Source organism: Periplaneta americana, chromosome 2 (assembly GCF_040183065.1).
Source record: "Periplaneta americana isolate PAMFEO1 chromosome 2, P.americana_PAMFEO1_priV1, whole genome shotgun sequence".
NCBI lineage: Eukaryota > Metazoa > Arthropoda > Insecta > Blattodea > Blattidae > Periplaneta > Periplaneta americana.
Window position 1 is genome coordinate 168,323,526 of NC_091118.1, and position 19,381 is coordinate 168,342,906.

The 19,381-nt window shown below is 35.5% G+C and overlaps 1 protein-coding gene across 10 annotated transcripts in view; it reads left to right on the forward strand.

The window, feature by feature from the left end:
• LOC138694789 (adenomatous polyposis coli protein-like) overlaps window positions 1-19,381 on the forward strand; it is a 531,541-nt gene that overhangs the window by 471,751 nt on the left and 40,409 nt on the right. For 9 of the 10 annotated variants that reach the window (XM_069818859.1, XM_069818853.1, XM_069818852.1 and 6 more), the window contains 7 exons: window positions 584-818; window positions 3,212-3,457; window positions 9,288-9,511; window positions 10,525-10,713; window positions 11,664-11,846; window positions 13,296-13,444; window positions 14,962-17,381. In XM_069818859.1, coding sequence (XP_069674960.1) covers window positions 584-818; window positions 3,212-3,457; window positions 9,288-9,511; window positions 10,525-10,713; window positions 11,664-11,846; window positions 13,296-13,444; window positions 14,962-17,381 — 3,646 coding nt within the window. The remainder of the gene's footprint in view (window positions 1-583; window positions 819-3,211; window positions 3,458-9,287; window positions 9,512-10,524; window positions 10,714-11,663; window positions 11,847-13,295; window positions 13,445-14,961; window positions 17,382-19,381) is intronic. The other variant, XM_069818860.1, reaches the window with a different exon arrangement.

Genomic DNA, 19,381 nt, shown 5'->3' on the forward strand with positions numbered 1-19,381 from the left:
GCTTGTACTAAACTATTTATTGGTACCCAGAGTATTAAAGGATTTTCCACAGCTTAGCCATTTCTTCAGTATTTTGGCCTTACCTGTTACAGTCTTTCCTTATGACGTCTGTTGCAGCATGATGGTCTTTTAGCAACCAAGATTTAACATGTGGTGTAGGTTTCCGCGGCTGCTGTTCATAGGTTATTGGGTTATGAGTTTCTGGGCCTGTGCCACGTTGTCTCAGTTGTTAGAGCTAACGTTATCCACAGCTGTGAGGATGACCACAGCAGGATGATCTAAACGTTAGCTCTAGCAACTGAGACAATGCGGCAGAAGCCCGGAAACTCACAACTCAAGATTTAACATACTTCCTCCACTCTGATTTCGCCTTCGCCTTTCTATTGTTGTGTCTACAATAAATCGTAGATCATGGTCGTGACTACAACACATCATATCATGATCCTGAGGTCATACAACTACAAAAGTTGGGTGTGTGTAGTATAGAGATTTGATGATATGTTATGTCAGTGTCACTTCACTACCTAAGCACACAGTAAAGTGAATGTGTGAGTAAATAATGTATGTCGTGTATTTGTGATAGGATGTGTCGAGCGTGATGAGCTTCACTTCGAGTGTGGGCTCAGGAAGTGGCTGCATAATGCCTGACGAAGTATCGGTAGCACGACGCACCTACAGCCAGCAGCAGTTGGGAGCCAAAGTGGAGATGGTGTACAGTCTTCTGTCCATGCTTGGCACCCACGACCGACAGGACATGAGCAAAACACTCCTGGCGATGAGCAGTTCCCCTGACAGTTGTGTTGCTATGAGACAGTCAGGTAAGTTCAGCTGATGAAGATTCTTTCTTTTTTTTTAGTTAGGTCATTGACCTGTTGGTTTCCAGAGGTGAAATGTCACTATAACGACAGCATTTAGTCAGTCTTTCCAGTATTTTTGTTTGGTGATTTTTTAAAGCACCGTATTCCAATTGAAGAGTACAGGGGAAAAACCTGATGTCACGTTTCACTGTTTTTATAGGAGAGCGTCCACACTTGTGGAGTAATGGTCAGCGCATCTGGCTGCGAAACCAGGTGACCCGGGTTCGAATCCCGGTCGGGGCAAGTTACCTGATTGAGGTTTTTTCCGGGGTTTTCCCTCAACCCAGTACGAGCAAATGCTAGGTAACTTTCGTTGCTGGACCTTGGACTCATTTCACCGGCATTATCACATTCATTTCATTCAGACGCTAAATAACCTAAGATGTTGATATAGCATCGTAAAATAACCCAATCAAATAAAAATAAATATAGGAGAGCAAGTTCAAAGTTTCAAGACCCTTATATTCTATTGTCTTTGGGTTATCATTTTTCAAATTTCTTTGGACTAATGAAGAATAATAATTCTGTACACTACCTGCCTAATCTACACTAATTGAGCTATTACGTTACATCTAAAACAGAAAATCGATAATTTGGACTTGTAAAATTTTTCCCCTGTGCTCTTCAATTTTGAAATCATATTTACACCCATTTCTTGACTGCTTGCATTTTGCAAGTTTCTTTTATATGAGTGTTACTTCATCATTATTATTAGCGCTTCAGCCTGATGAGTGTCTCAGCTTCCTTCATAATTCTCCTATATTACTGTCTATCCTTAGTGACCATCCACCAGCTCCTAACTCCCAGCTTGTTTAAATTTTCCTCTACACTACCCACCCAATCTGGGCCGCCCAACTTTACTTCTCTCATCTGGCTTGAAATTCATTATTCTTTTGAGCATTGCATTATCGTCCATCTTTTGCTTATGTACTGCCATCGTAATCTTGCAACTTTGTGATTTATAGAACTGATACATTATCCTGTAGTTCTATAGCCCTTTGAGTCTAGCCTCAGCTTTTCGACAGATGCCCATTCTCCTTGGTCCAGCCTTATTCTTCCATCTTTTCACTCCTAGTTGTTTCAAGTCTTGTTCCACACCAGTCCTTAGGACTGCTCTTCAAGCACGTGATTCATTGCTTGGTGCCACCATATCGATTTGGCTATGGCATCCAGTTCTGATGGAGTCTGTGTGAACAGGAACACTCTTCCGTCACTTTGTTGATATGCCACCTCCTCAGATTGATGGCATCTGTTCACACTTGCATCCATTCTGCTGCATCCTTTGACCAGAAGGCCGCATGTGCCACTGTAGATTCCGTGACTCACCAACTACACTCCCCAGTTTGTCATAGCCTACTCTTGAAACCCGTACGGCTCCCTAGGATTTGTGCAGCGCCCCTAGACATGATATCTATAGGCGAATCCCAGAACTATGTCTACCACGATCCTCTGGTCAACCTGTAACTATTGAAATGGTACATTAAATGATACTTATGAAGGCGAAGTGTGTCCGAGATCCAACGCCGAATGTTACCCAGCAATTCTGCTTTAGATGGTTGAGGGAAAACTCTGAAAAAACCGAACCAGGTAATTTGTCCCATCCATGGTTTGAATCCGGGCCTGTTTCATGGTCAGGCAGATTAACTGTTACTTCACAGTGGTGGACAAATGGCTCAGATAGTCTTGGAAATGTCAGTTCCAGTAAGCCCACTGTGACTGTCGCACTTTAAAAGGTGAATATAATTAAACAGCTTTTACATATAATCCCTTCTGCTTATATGCTTCACTCCGAATTTATGATACAGATTAATTTATATCTGTGATACTTTCTGAGAAAAATTTACCAATACTTAAAGTTTGTAATATGTACCGGTAAGTCTGCCTGGGTGTCACAGTCGGTATAGTGCTGGCCTTTTGTGCCCGAGGTTGCGGGTTCGATCCCGGCCCAGGTTGATGGCATTTAAGTGTGCTTAAATGCGACAGGCTCATGTCAATAGATTTACTGGCATATCAAAGAATACTGGAACAAAATTTCAGCATACCAGCGACACTGATATAACCTCGGCAGTTGCGAGCATTGTTAAATAAAACATAATTTACAATTTTTTGTACCAGTAATCTATAGGCAGTCTTTCAAAAAACATATCAAACTGTATTATCTTACGTAAAAAAAAAAGTACCTTAAAAATTTGGTGGAATGTTTGCAGTCAATATTCAATCAATTCGGAATTGAGTGCTTAGTATGAAATGCTTATGAATATGAAAACTATTTTTAATCATTTAATGTATCGATCCCTTTTAAATGGTTTGAGAACAAGGACTCATACTTGACAGAAGTGATATTTCTGCACCAGGTTGCCTACCCCTGCTGGTGCAGCTCTTGCACGGTCCCGACTCCGATACAGAGATTAGGCAACGAGCAGCTCAGGCTCTGCATAACATGGTTCACTCCCATCCAGATGACAAGCGAGGGCGGCGGGAGGCCAGAGTACTTCGGCTGCTGGAGCAGGTGCGAGAATACTGTGATTCCCTGCGCGAGATGATTGATGCTGCTACTCCAGCCGAGGATAGTCAAGAATCACAGCCACCTCTGATTCAAGGTAAGGCAACTTGAAAGTGTTGGAAATAATACTGTAATGACCCCTGTGAGAAATAATGTTACTTGCAGTTAACCAATGAAGTAACACGAAGGTATCTAATTATTGAAAGGACTCAGACATGTGATATAAATTGTCAGTTCATAAGGCCCACAATATCGACAGGCACAGGCTTTCAGGCTGCCAGCGAAAGGTTTGCTAAAATGTTTTGTGAGTTTCTGAAAGGGTGTCTTCACTCGTTTTTGTGGAGAAGAAACAAAAAACATTTTGTTACATTACTGACTAATGTGTTTGATTATTTTCACCGAGTGATTAAAAAAAATAGTGTGTACTGTATTATGTAAAAATGATAATTAGGTACCTTTCGTATTTTTCAACGTGTGTATCTAATGCTTAGAATTTAATAGCAAAATTACCTTCCTTCTCACTTTTCTAATATTTGTAGGTAAGATTTAAAAACAAAGTTTTAAGAGATGTACAGCTTATCTAGTATTCCATATCCATATTATCTTGTTCTTTTGTGCATAACAAACAGTTTGGAGAAATCGATGAACCAGTTCTGTAAAGATGCTTAGGCAGTCATGACCAGAAAAGCATTTTGAACATAAATACATCAGATTTTCTAGGTAGAATATTTCTATATTGGATTTTTATTGTAATTGTTGAAATTATTTCCTGTTTTATAATCCACTGCCTAGACTTGTAATAAAACGTGTTTTGTTTTTTACATTACAATATTTCAATATATAAACTATAGAAAGGATATCAAATACGTATTAATTCTGATTTCTTTATGAACAAGAATATTAAGTTTTCCTTACAGAGTTCACATGAAGTCAAATGATTTTAAAAATACATGACTTCATCTATGAAGTAAAATTTTTCTTAAATTGTATTATTAAAAATTATTATAATCTTAATTGCGTTACTTCCGTGTATTGTAACTTGAATACAAAATGTATGTGTCAGTTATATTCGCTGTATATTTGAGAAAAGGCTAAAAAGTGTTAGACGAGAATTTTAGATTTATGAAACATGTTCTGAAGAATTTATAGATTTTAAGATCTGACAAATTTTGTCGAGAATTTTTAATCACAACATGAGATATAATAAAGCAGAAATCTCTTTCTTGTTAAAAATGTGTTGTTTCACCAGCACTCACAAAAATTGTATCATTTTTTGGTTCGTATCAGAATTCACTAAGACCCTCTTTGTGTTAAAAAATGTTAAAAAAGAATAAGGTAGCAAGTACTTCGATGTTTCATTTAATGACTGAATATGGGATTATGTATGAAACTATCAATACCGTATCACATTTCTTCTTCTTCTTCTTCTTCTTCTTCTTCTTCTTCTTCTTCTTCTTCTTCTTCCCATTCTTTTTCACCATCATCAGTCACCACCACCACAACAATAACTGTCATCGTCATCTGTCATCATCATAATCACCATTTATTACACTTACTTAGCCACAGATATGGAAAACTAAAAATTGGCTTTGGTTATTAATGTAAATTATGAGAAACAATGACAGTGAAGTAGTAGTCTTGCCTTCATTATTCAGGCAATATTACAGAAGAATGGAGTCAGTTTCATTTTGTAACTTTATGATGTCAAAATGAAAACATTATAATGTAGAAAATTATTATTCACTTTCAAAAATTGTATAAAGTGGTGGGCAATTAGTATTGATATATGAGGGAGAGTCAAAAAGTAACCTTAATAATTGTTTTATTAATTGAATGTGTACAATAAAACTACAAACACTTTATCACTTTTCAACATAGTCCCAACTACGTTCGATGCAAGTGTTCCTGTTATACATGTTGAAAAGTGATGAAGTGTTTGTAGTCTTATTGTACATATTCAATTAATAAAGCAATTATTAAGGTTACTTTTTGACTCTTCCTCGTGTGTGTGTGTGTGTGTGTGCGTGCGTGCGTGTGTGCGTGTGTGTGTGTGTGTGTGTGTGTGTTTTTTTGTGAAAATCCGTAGTACTTCTACGACCCCTTTTGTTTCTCAGATAAAATGGGTCACTTGCATGATGGCACATGTTTCTGTATAAAATTATAACAAGACAATTTGTTATCTACGAGAAGTTACAAGTAGGTAGTGTAACATATTTTTGTTTCGTTTTATTGTAAAATTACTTCACGTGGAAATTTAAAAATTAGCATAAGAGTGTTAACAATTAATAGAATAATAAATAGTTTATTTACTTTTAATATTGACCTTAATAATGAATGTAATTGATAAGCACTTCTTCACAGTGTGACAGTTTAAATTTTCTCACCCATTTGAATGTCAGAAATGTTTGCTTTTATGTCTGTGTGGAGAGAAATTGTCTGCTTATGCATGTTTTTGTTTTGTTCCTTTAAAAACGTAATTAATTCTTGATGTTAAGAAGTAAATGTGCTTGAAGATGTCCTGAAAGAGTAATCTTAACTAAGTACAATTCAATAAAATACCAGTTACTGACTGTGCCTATGATTAATGTACTTATTCTGAATGATGTATTACAGCATAAATGAAGTTCCAGGGTTACAGTAACATTTTTCATCCAGAAATAAGTACAATATAAAGTAACCCTTTTTTATTTTAAAACCATTCTTTATTCCGGATAAGCCGTAACAGTGATATAATTTTTTTTATTTTTAAAAAAGACCATGTATGCTTATCTGATACAATTGTGACAAAATTACACAAATGATATTTTTACATTTTCACAGATGAATGTTTACAGCTCAAATGAGCCATCTCAGATCAATTTGTATAATAATCCTATTAAATACATTTATAAATAGGTTGACAAACAAGTGTACATACAAGATATCTAAGTATAAACCAGATATTATGTAGAAACAGTTTACATGTGCATACGTCCATTAATAAAACAAATTGAAACATATTAAAACATTCTAAGTTAAAACCTGTGTAAACCATGTAAATTATTGTGATTAATATTGTGACTAAGCATCACTTCGTCATTTCAGTGGTTTGTTAGTCACGATATTAATCACAATAATGTATATGGTTTACACAGGTTTTAATTTAGAACTTTTAATATGTTTTAACATTTTATTAATGAATGTAAGCACATGTAAATTATTTCTACATAGTACCTGGTTTATCCTTCTGATGTCTTGTATGCATACTTGTTTGTCAACCTATTTATAAATGTATTCAGTTGATCTAAAGATAGCTCATTTGAGCTGAAAACGTTCATTAGTAAAAATGTAAAAATAGCATTTATGTAATTTTGTCACAGTTTTATCAGATAATCATATATGGTCTTTAAAAAAAAAGAAAAAGAAAGAATTATATCAAGTAAGCTGTTCAGTAGCGTTATGAAATTACCTGGAGCATTGCTAAACATCTTAATTTGGAAGAATGTAAGCGTAGTTTTAACACAGTTAAAAATATTCACTGTTAAAGTAAAAGGAAAATATTTCAGACGTAACAATATGCAACAGAATCATATGTTGCCAAGAAAGTAAGATGTTAAAAATTCATTAATACATACCCAGATATAGTATAAATAATAAAAAAGAGTTTCTTACAGTAGAAAACAAAACATAAAATATCAGTCATGTTAGTTAGTAGCCTAAAAACTACATGCAAATGAGAGAAAATATTATTTTTATGAGATCTAAGTTATATGATACAGCATGCAGCTCGGAAGGTGGTCTATAGTTTGTGTGTATTTTAGTGGAGAAATGTTGCTGTAAAAATACGTATTCTCATGAGCACGTGTGTTATGGAAGCACATTGAAACAAATGAATATACAGTATTTATATTTCTTTCAATTTGATAGCATTAGAAGTTTTATGCTTACCACACCCTTGCTTTGCGCTGCTAAATTTGGGATAATTTGCAATGTTACGCATTTAATTTATGTAGGCTGTGTTTCCTATGTGAGTAGTTGGAATTGAATTTAACATTTATCACTGATTAAGGTGGATCACCCTACGTAATTTGTGTAACTACTAATTCCCTCTGTTATCAACCAACTCACAGCTATAATTTTACAGTGAATGGCATTTAGCGAACATCATAAATTATTAAATGAAACCAATTTTATTTTAAGGCTGCTCTTTTAATTATATGTTTTTATATTTTTTGTGTAATTAAGTGCATTACAATTATTTAATTTGGCTGTCCACATAGTTTCTTTATAATGACATTTCAGTATGTCTGATTTTAAAAGAGAATTTTTTTAGTTACAATGTCTTTTATTATTATGTATTCGAAGAAAACTTCTGCTATATTGTACGAAAAAGACAATCCTTTTAAGTTATACGGTAACCTTCAATGTATATGCTACAATTACCTTCTATCTTGATATGTCTAGTTGCTTCATATTACACCTATATAGTCACCTATGTTCTTCCTATTATTTAAGTGCCCTTATTTTTAAATGAGACCGAAAGCTTAAAGTTGTTATCATTTTCCTGTCATTGTGGATGATGTACACATTTCTTCAATTCGAAGTTAAGAATATTAAAGTTATATCCAGTAATGTGTATTTATTTACTATTTCCAGGCATAATTAATTGCGTTTGTGATGGGCAGGGCATGTAGCACGTGTGGGTGAATCCAGAAATGCATATAAAGTATTAGTTGGAAGACCTGAAGGTAAAAGACCTTTGGGAAGGCCGAGACGTAGATGGGAGAGTAATATTAAATTGGATTTGAAGGAGGTGAGATATGATGGACTGGATTAATCTTGCACAGAATAGGGACAATGGTGGACTTATGTGAGGGTGGCAATGAACCTCTGGGTTCTCTAAAAGTAATTTATAAGAAGTAAGTAAATTAATTGCTTAATAGTAAACAGTAAAATATTCTTCGAATTATCCTTGCGTTTAGTTCTGTAAAATTTAATTAGTTCTTTATCCAAACTTGTGATTCATAATGATTATTTCAGTGTGAGACAAAAAGTATAATTTAATAGAAACTTCTCATAGGCCTATGATTATTGTATTTCTGAAATTGTATAAAATTACTAAATTATCATTGTCAAACATATGATGTTCACATAACAAACACGTCTTTTCTTGCCTAGTATACTACTGAAAGACTGCTTAAACATTCAGTCATGAGCCATAAAATAAGTTTAATTTGTCAAGAACTGTCAGAAGTGACCATGATGACAGAATGTAAAGATCTTAATATTAATTCCCCGTAATAATATAGAGAGAATTCAAATAATACAGAATACTAATGGTATCATTATATAAATGTGATAACCATTTTTTCTTGAGTACATCATTCACAATAACTTTAAAATTCTTAGGAATCAATAAGAGGAAAATGTTAACTTTACGTGATATTTTACTTTTGTATGAATTAAGAAAAGAAAGACCACCGATTATAACTCAGGGGTAAGGAATTGATCTGAGGCGTAGGTTCAAATCACACTTAGACTGAATATCTGATTGGGTTTTTTCAGAGTTTTTCCCAACTATAAGGCAAATGTTAGATAATCACTGTGAATCTTCGGTCTCATCTCACCAAAATTCTACCTTTACCATCTTTTCCACTGATAATCTTGCATTTGATACATAGTAGTTTAATAACTGATTGAAAGAAAAAAAGAAATGAGAAGGTATGAAAGATTGTTTAATTTTGAAAGTTCAGTAATCAAGTTTCGGACAGGGATTCAATGCATTGATTAAAGCAATGTAACTGTTGTGAACCTATGGCTAGATGTTTGTTCTGTATTGTACATGGAATGTAGTGTGCATTGGCAATTCCTCATCCTTGGCTTCACACAGCTAGTAGTGTGCTTTGCTTGTGCTTATCCTTACGTGCCGCATATGAAATCTTTTCCAGCAGCTACAAGAATTGATCAGGAAGTGTTGTTAATGATATTGAGGGGAAATGAGAAGGAACTAGGTTTAGCTGGACAAGATTCTTCTTGTTCTCTGGTATTAGATGACATGGAGCGGCATCCTGGGCCTACCATCGCTGCCCTGATGAAGCTGTCCTTTGACGAAGAGCATCGTCATGCCATGTGTCAACTTGGCGGCCTACATGCTGTAGCAGAACTCATTCAAGTAAGTGAATCGTAAAGAGCCAATTAATAATAATAATTATAATAAAGGTAAAGGTATCCCCGTCACACACCATGAAGGCACTTGGGAGGCATGGAGGTAGAGCTGCATGCTTTCCATGACTTCGGCACTAGAATGAGGTGGTGTGGCTGGCACCATGCTCCGACCGCTTTTACCCCCGGGAAAGACCCAGTACTCAATTTTCTAGGAGGCTGAGTGAAACTAGGGGCCGTTCTGGAAGTTTGGTAACAAGAAAAAATCCCGTCACCACTTGGAATCGAACCCCGGACCTTCCAGTCCATAGCCAGCTGCTCTTCTATTACTTTTTGGATGCCAGAAAGAAAAGATTTAATGCAGATTTTATTACAGCAGAACATAGATTTTCTGTTCCTCGACTAACCATTCTGCAGGTTATATGTCGTAAAAAAAGTGCGATTTTTTTAATTGAGTCTTTAGGACAACATAACTTCATTGGATACATAACTTCCGTTCGGTTCTCTGTCAAGATCAAATAAACACTTTTATCCCCTTTGGATTATCATTGGACTTGCACTTCGCATATGGAGACATTTTGTAATTCTGTTCTAAGATTTTTCTCTTGGCCCTTCAAAGCTTTAAGATAATTAGACAGTACATTGAAGACTGTAATACATGAATAGTGAACTTTTTTATAACAGCTGAAACCAATAGCTGTAGAACAGTGTAAATTTAAAGTTATTTCGTATTTGTTTTGTTTTCTTGAACTAAGTCTGTAACTTTTTATTACAGTATATAAAATTACGCAAGCTTAAGATGTTCCATTGTCATTATTTTTTTTAATTCTACATATCCAAGATCTGAGTGTGAACTGTGTTAATATGAGACAAGCAATATTAAACATTTATGAAAATGGAAATCACATTAGTGTATGGATTACCGATACATATTACAGACGAAATTATATTCTCCACAGCAGTAAGTTGCTGTGCAGAAATGTAATTTATTCGGTGGTGTTGTATTTATCTCGTATTTTTCAGGTTGACCATGAAGCCCATGGAAGTACAACCGGTGATCAGTATTGTGTCACACTGCGGCGATATGCAGGGATGGCATTGACAAACCTTACATTTGGTGATGGAGCTAACAAAGCCTTACTTTGTTCCTTCCGTCAGTTTATGAAGGCATTGGTAGCTCAGTTGAAGTCTCCAAGTGAAGATCTTCGACAGGTACAGAGGCTGCAGACTATGTGTTATTAAAAAACATACTATGATTTGAATATGGTATTGAAAACATATTATGATTTGAATGTGGTGTTATAAAACTATTCTTCACTTTTTCTTCTTCTTCTTCTTCTTCTTCTTCTTCTTCTTCTTCTTCTTCTTCTTCTTCTTCTTCTTCAATTACTGCCGTTTAAAATGTTCTCTTCTCTCACAATAATAAAATTATCACTGTTACTCTTTTTTTTTTTTTTTCCTTATCTTCTTTTTCGTGAACTGCAGTATGTCTTGAAGTGTGTTTCTCTCTTTGATGAGTGAAGAGTAATTGCATGTATGCCACAAGAAATAGGCTATATGTACTGTAAATGTATGACTGTATTGTACCTCGTTCTTCTGTTGAGTACAGAGTTTTAAAATATGGTGTAGTCGTTAATTGGGTCGTAAGCTAATGGTATAGATTATAGTCGCCTGGTCAGCATTGGTTCACGCAGTCCTTGATAACAGTCTTGTGCACTACAACTGGTGCAACTTCAATTTTGATCCACGAACGTTGTTCCAGCTTCGTAAATATGTCGTTAGGGTGCTTGTACTGTCCTCCTGTACTTTGTGTCGCCATATTTGACTGAATATTGTATAACCGATACCACTTGCTGAACTAGCTCGTCTGACCTTCCTTCCTCAGCTCCACAACACCCTAAGGCTTCAGACTTGTGTGGCTGATGTAGTAGCAGTGTTGCCATTATTTTTTATCCAACTCTTTCTGTTTAAACGGTAATTTACTTTACAGATAACTTTCTTTTTTTTTTTAGCTGTTAAATATCTCAACATAATATTAAATTTGCATATTGCCTTGAAATTGTAGTGTTAGTGCTTCTGAGAATAATTTATTTAAAAAAAAAAGTCGCAGAAAACAATATTAGTATTGGGGTAGAATGATGTAACAATGTGGGCCATTACAGGTGACAGCAAGTGTTTTGAGAAACCTCTCATGGCGTGCCGATGGTGCCAGCAAGCAGACACTACGAGAGGTTGGTGCAGTGTCGGGTCTGATGCAGGCTGCCATGGAAGGAAAGAAAGAATCAACATTGAAGTCTATTCTGTCTGCTCTCTGGAATCTCTCAGCACACTGCAGTATAAACAAGGTAGATACAAATGAAAAATTAAATAGTGCAGTTGTATTAGAACATTGTAATTTCAGCACTTCGGAAAACGACATTTTTATAAACCATATTCATACACACATCACATTTATTGTATCCTCGAGCATAGAATATTATATCTCCGACCAAAAATACTTGTTTTAGGTTAAAGCAACACGAATTCTTTGGTTGCTAGCTATTTCTTTTATATTTAGTTCCTCATAAAGTGAACATATGATACATTTCTACAGATTTACATTAAGAAAAAGTTTACAAAATATCAATACACAAATTAACGGAAAATTACGAGAACAAATATTGGAGAAAAGTAATGTTCGAAAGTTTAATGTTCTAAGTAGAAAATTAACAGAATCAGATTATAAGAATATTTGTAACTAGATAATCAACATTTATGTGAATAAAATGTTATTTTTTCGTGGAAGTCCATGAAGCCGTAAGGAGGAATGATTCAGGAAGAGTGATGACATTGCCCTGAAAAGGAAGTAAAATGAGTAATAAAAAAAAGTCCCTGATACTTATGTCATAGAATTCTGTTGGACTCTAGAAATATTTTGTTTTAAACAAATCAGAAAATTAGTGTCCATCAGAAAAGTTCCGCAAAATTTGTCGAAACTTGAACAAGATTTTAAGACCAGAGCTCGATGTATATCAAGAAACTATAAATGAGGAATCCAAATTTACATATGAAGTAGGATAAGTAAAAAATTCAGATTAGAATCTAAATCTAAACTGACAAGTGGAGGAACAATAGTATAATACAGTTAAAGATAAAGTTATTCAATATGAAAGTGTAGTTAAAGAATATGTATTTCCTCAGTCACATTATAGGACATATATCTTACGGAATTGTGTAATATAGACGGCTCTATGACCTAGAAAATCGATCAGACTAAGTCTATGTTGATTCACTTAGCACATAGTTTTTCAGTTGTCAGACGCCTGATAGGACATTTGATCATGAGGATTTTCTTTTATCAGAAAGAAATAAAGCTTTCGTTAGTAGCCAAGTTGCATCATTTTTTCGGTCAAGCAATTCCCTGTATAAGAATACAAGTAAAATGTGAAAACATTGCATCATAGATAGAGGATATTTTTCAGGCAGTTTAGAAATTAGTTACAGTTACAAAATTATCGTATCTGCTTCGTATAGTGTATGTGTTACGAGGTTCTGTATACTAATATAGACATACAGATGAACATTTACTATATAGGATGATTACAGGATCAAGATGAGGTATTTAACGAAGTTGTGTAATATGAAAAACTTAATTGGATTCATTCTCTTGTAAACAAAATCATCATCATCATCATCATCCTTTTTGCAAGTAATAATAATAATAATAATAATAATAATAATAATAATAATAATAATAATAATAATGTATTAGATTTATTCTTATGATAACAAGATTTGTTGGCTTTTCTTTTAAGGTTGACATCTGTGCTGTTGAAGGTGCATTGGGCTTCCTTGTTGACATGTTAAGCTACAAAGCTCCATCCAAGACTCTAGCAATAGTAGAGAATGCTGGAGGCATTCTGCGCAATATATCTAGTCATATTGCTGTTAGAGAAGATTACAGGTATGTTGTGTAGGAATTCAATCTGAGTTGAGGTCTTAGACATTCCTATCTGATTATCTAATCGATAATTGACACAAAGATTTTCAAGGGCTTTGTTCTAATCGAAAACCTATTTCATCTAAATTTTCCTCTCTAAGGACATGTTCATTCATTTGAAAATTCTTATTTTGAACTGAGCCTGTCTCATTAAATTTTTTTACGAATCTGTTATATTGTTGCCTTATTCTCCACAAAAAAATCAAGAAACTGACACTTTTTCCACGAAGATTTTTTTCATAGAAGCATTGCAAGTAAAAATGCATTGTTCTGCAGCCAAGGAGCAGAAGTGGGATACAGGATCTGGGGAAATGGAACCAAAATTGGATGTGTCTTGATTTTACAAGAGAAGGCCATTAGAATTCTATGTAAATCAAACTATCTGGAACATTGTCGGCCACTTTTCAGACAATCACGGATTTTAACAATCATAAATTTGTATATATATGATCTAGTACTTTACATTCGACAAAATATCGACAATTACTCATTAGTGGCCAATATACATGATCATGAAATTAGAAATAGTGACCAAATTAATATTCCATATTGTAGATTACATAAGAGCAACACAAACTTTTTAATTATGGGGATGAAATTATATAATAAGCTCCCAAGTCAATATTATAAATTACCAATCAATAGTTTCAAAACTACATTTTACAATTGGTTATTAAATAATCCTTTTTATTCTGTTGCTGAGTTTTTCAACACAAATTTGTACGAAATTGTATTTTAATAAATAAGTTTAATTGCAATTTGGTTAGTTTTCTTCAATTTAAAAGCTTCAGATTATTTCATGTTTTCATTGTATTACTTAAATTTTACTGTTTCTGTTATTAGTGTTTTTGTAAATGTATTTATATGTCTTTTTTTCAATGTATTCTGACGAAGCCTAAAACTATGTCTAATGGCCAAATAAATTGAATTGAATTGAATATTACAGAGGTAAATCTGAGACATGTAGGGGCTTGCAGTCGACTGGTTTTCTTGAACCACGATGGCATTTGTCCTCTCTGTACTAGTGAAACAGAAATTGTCAGTAATTAAATGTGTAGAAACTGTATGTATAGCCTTAGACACAAAAAATGTAGTGTGAATTTGTCTAAGTCCACTTCAGGCAGTGCCTGGGTCACACGACTAGGGAAAGGATGTTTATTTTGCACTTAATTTACTCCTTGAATATATCTTCGTTATAGATTGTTCATAACACTTGACCTATAATCAGACAGAAAAAGCAACAAATAAACAAAACAAAGGAAAAACAGAGTGGAGTTGTGCATAAAAAATTTCTTCATGTGTAAACCTAAGCTTTCACGGAATCATCCGAACTTTTCCGAAGGCAACTTAGCGTATGGCAGCTGGTCATTTTTTTTTTTTTTTTTTTTTTTTTTTTGTCTAAGACTTTACATATATATATATAAAATAGTTTTAATTCAGAAACTAATAATATTTTTGAACACTTTCTTCCTCTTCAACAGGGCAATACTTCGTGAACACAACTGTTTACAAGTGCTTCTACAACAACTGAAGTCCCCAAGCCTGACCATTGTCAGCAATGCATGTGGAACTCTTTGGAACCTCTCAGCCCGTTGTGCTGAGGACCAGCGTGCATTATGGGACATGGGTGCTGTCAGCATGCTTCGAAGCCTTGTCCATTCCAAACACAAGATGATTTCCATGGGATCTAGTGCAGCTCTAAAGAATTTACTGAGTGCAAAACCGAACAATAACTTCCCTCCTCTTGATTCTACAGCAAAAGGTCTAGGACTCCCTGCACTTCCAAGTCTCTACGTCCGCAAGCAGCGCGCCCTTGAACAAGAACTCGATCAAACTCTGTCAGAAACCTGTGACAATATTGAGCCGAGTACATCTCCTTCATCTTCCACAGTGGGTTTGCGTGACGAGAAATTTGTATTCTCTACAACAGAACGCTGCTTTGGTTCCACGGAGAGACGTCACAGCAGAATGTTCCATTCTCAAGGCCATCAATATCAGCATCATCAGACTTCAAAATACCACTCGAGAGGAGCTGTGGCAAGGTCTGACAGCAGGGATTCTGTGACGAGTACTCTCTCTGACACGGTGTACGAGCGTGTGAGCAGGACGGTCATTAACCCATTCACATTTGGACAGACATCGCCTACGAACGAAAATGCACAAGGCTTGACAGGGAGCCTAAGTGATTCTGGTCGTATTAATTCCCAGATGGCAGGAGGCGAGAACTCAGATCGAAGATTTCTTCGTAGGTACTGCAATTCCATGAGAGAAAGGGAGGAGAACAGGAAGGTGTCATCTCTGGACGTCAGCAACGAAGACAACACTCAACAATCTCTGTCTCAGCAGCAGCATAGTCATGATTATCAGCATACCAGGCTGGGTCAGATTAGTGAAACAAACTTCCCCGATCCTCCAGAGAGTCATACCACTACTACCAGCCTGTCAAGAGAGAGGCATATAAGCTCTCGTCAGTCTTCCATTGAAAGCCCACATGATGCAAAGCCTCCTGACGAAAGAGAGAGCAGTGATGATAGACTAAGCACCCCTGTCCCTTTAGACCAAATGATGATGAAAGCTTCTGCATCGCCTAAACAACCAAAGAATCTCCTTTATGATGGTTCTAGATCGTCCAGTCAGAGATCCGCCTTCAGTCCTCTTGTTTCTGGATCTTACGGGAACACTTCTAACAGACCTCAGTATCAGCATGCATCTCCACAACAGACTTGCATTTCTTCTTCTTCTTCTCCTTCCTTTACCACAGTCAGAACCAAATACTCAGATTTCGCATATGATGATGATGCAGAGGCTCAAGAACAGCCTGTAGATTATAGTCTTAAGTATGTCGAAGACAATACTCAGTCCAGAGATCCTGAAGTTAACACAACTGAAAGTAATGAAATCAAATCTGAAGGAGATAGAGAAAGGAGCAGCCCAGCAGAGTACCAGAATTCTGGGAGCTCCAGTGGCATAAGAGGGAAGCAAAATCAGAATGACTTAGGACGTGGATATCCGTATAGACATCAAGGCAATATTCACGTAAGTAAAAACATGAAGATGAACGTCGTGTATGGAGACTACGCAGAAACTGACTTGGATCAGCCTACCGACTACAGTTTAAAATATGCAGAAGAGGATGAGGAAACGGAATTTGAAAAGAATCATGAAATGAGTGGCAGGGAGCAGGAGAGATCAGAGAGAAATTATTATGATGGAAGTGATCCTATTCATGAAGATACACTGAAGACATACTGCACAGAAGGGACGCCATATGAGACACCATACAACTTCTCCACCGCCACTTCTATGTCTGACCTACATTGTGAACCGCCTACACCTCACTCAGAAGACAATGGGGGAAAGAAACAACCAGAAAATTTCACCAAAGATGAATCAGTGGAAGAAAATGCTGCTAAAAATTTAGACGAAACTGATGTGTCTAATTCAGAAGTTGCCTCTAATTTTGATAAAGACTTTACAGAAAAAGGACCTCAGATGAAAGCTTTGCCTCCGGCTCCCAGGCAACCTTTGAAAAGGCTACAGTCAGGTCTGAGTTCGGGCCTCATGTCTCCAGAGAAACCTGTTCAGTATTGTGAGGAAGGAACTCCGGGCTGCTTCTCCCGGGTTAGTTCGCTTAGCTCTTTGAATAGTGTTCCAACGAATGTGGAAAGTGTGCATCAAACTCCCCTGCCATCAAATCAAGCAGCTGACGATGACAATGTTGCATCAGACCAGAAGAAAAAGTCGGATAGTGAGTTCCCAGCTACAGAAGATGCATGTTCTCCTCCGGAGACTCACAACTTAGTAGTGAAGAGGGAACCTGACAGTGCTAATAATGCAGGGGATGAAGCTGCGTCCCGGACAGAAGACATGAAGGAAGAACAACAACGGGGAGATAAAGAAGGTGAGATAACATAAGTAAATACGAACTCTTTTGTGGGTGGAACTATAATTTTAAGGAAGGTGATGGGTGAAATTTTGGTCATTTTTAGTCAAAAATCGCATTTTTGTTTTCTTGTAAAAATTGAATCGGGAATCTCTTATTTATATGTTGAGCAAGTTTCAATGCTCTGCGGCGCACGAAAGCATAAAAATTACGCAGTATATAAATGGCTGCACCCTTGAACTTCAATTACATGCACACTTTTTTTTCAGCACATTTCATCAGGTTCGAAGGGTAAAGGCTCTTACAATTTTAATGCTAAGAACATGAAATTTTTACTGCATGGTCTGTACACTGTGGTTAACAAATTAGAATATCAGATTTTTGATATGTTAATTACTTTTTAAATAAAAAGAAAAATTTTAACAATAGGTATTAGAAAATTAAAAAAAATAACTTTTGACAAAATAATATATTTTTTTTCTTTATTATAAGGATATATTTCTAAAATATGGATGCTTAGTGCTTTTCTAGGTACATCAAAGATACTGTAATTTTTTCTTCTAGATTATATACCGTATTTACCAGCATAATGGATTCCCCCGCATAATGCACGCACCCCAATTTTTCGCGTTAAAATTAAAAAAAAAAATTCCCCGCACAATACATGCAAAGAGGAATGTGAGTCTGTGACAGATAATAGCAGTGATGCTGGATCTGATGGTCAGTGAGGTAAGGCTAGTGTTAATAATAACAATAAAATGTCTTGTCTTATTGTTGCTGTATTCATTGTTATAAGTTATCATCTGTTTATACAACTGCTGCTAACTCTATCGATCATCTTAAGTGCGATGCAATTGATATATAAATTAGTAGCAGCCCATATATTGTTACGCATTCCATCGATTATTTCAGCATTTTAGCTGACACACCTTTAATACGTGTTTCCCTTCCCCCCCCTCCCCCCACTAAAATTTATTCTCACAAATTTTTCTCCCTTAGTATTTTGTTATAAAATTCGAAAAGATAAAAAAAAAAAAAAATGCATCTATTACGTGGGTAAATATGATACTTAAAAGTTTTATGAGGAAATAGATTTTGAAAATATGCCTCAATTTTTTTAGAAAATATCTGGGTGACATACATGAACATTTGTAGCATGTATATATATATATATATATATATATATATATATATGGTGTTCCATATTCTGCGTAACAAAGGAACTTTAACAAGAGCTATTTTAATAAAATTGTTTGCAGTACTGGGTCATCGGTGCATAATAACAAACTGTACGTATCTTTTGTCTCAACTCATTCCATGTTGTTTTAAGTAAAGGTCTTGTACCATATTGATCTCAAGGGCAGATTGCTGGCACATGACCAGCTGCCTACTACTGCTAACTCGCAATATGCCAACGCCATCACCATTTAAAATAATGGTGTAAGGGAATTGAAACCTTAATCATTGTCATTATGCTTGTTGACTGCTGTGCTTTGACACGAGCAAATTATTTTCGCGTCCTACTAAGTCTTCATCTTTCCATAGTTTAGTTGTTGATTGGCTGGTTACAAATGCTGAGCACTTATAAAAAAAAAGTAATTGGCTATAAATTGACTTTCAGTAGTATCAGTTAAGTCCAGGGGCGTATTTTGCGGGCTACCGGGGCTACCGGCGGTAGCCCAAGGAAATTACAAAAGAAAAAGTTTATAATGTAATAATTTTGTATTATTAGTTTTACCATAGTAATTAAAATTAAAGTAATTGTTAGATATATTTTGTGTAATAATAGGGTCAGCGGTAGCCCAAACCCTTTAACCAGTATACGCCACTGGTTAAGTCATTTGCGTCTTCTTATACAGTGATATTATGCCACCATGGTAGTTTAGTGGCTAGAGTGCTGGCCTTATAATCCTATGAACCTGGGTTCGATCGCTGGCTTACCTCCAATTTATAACTTGTGTTGGGCAAGCCTGTAGTCAGGTAATACAAGTTTTTTTTTTTTTTTTTCCGGGAGCTAT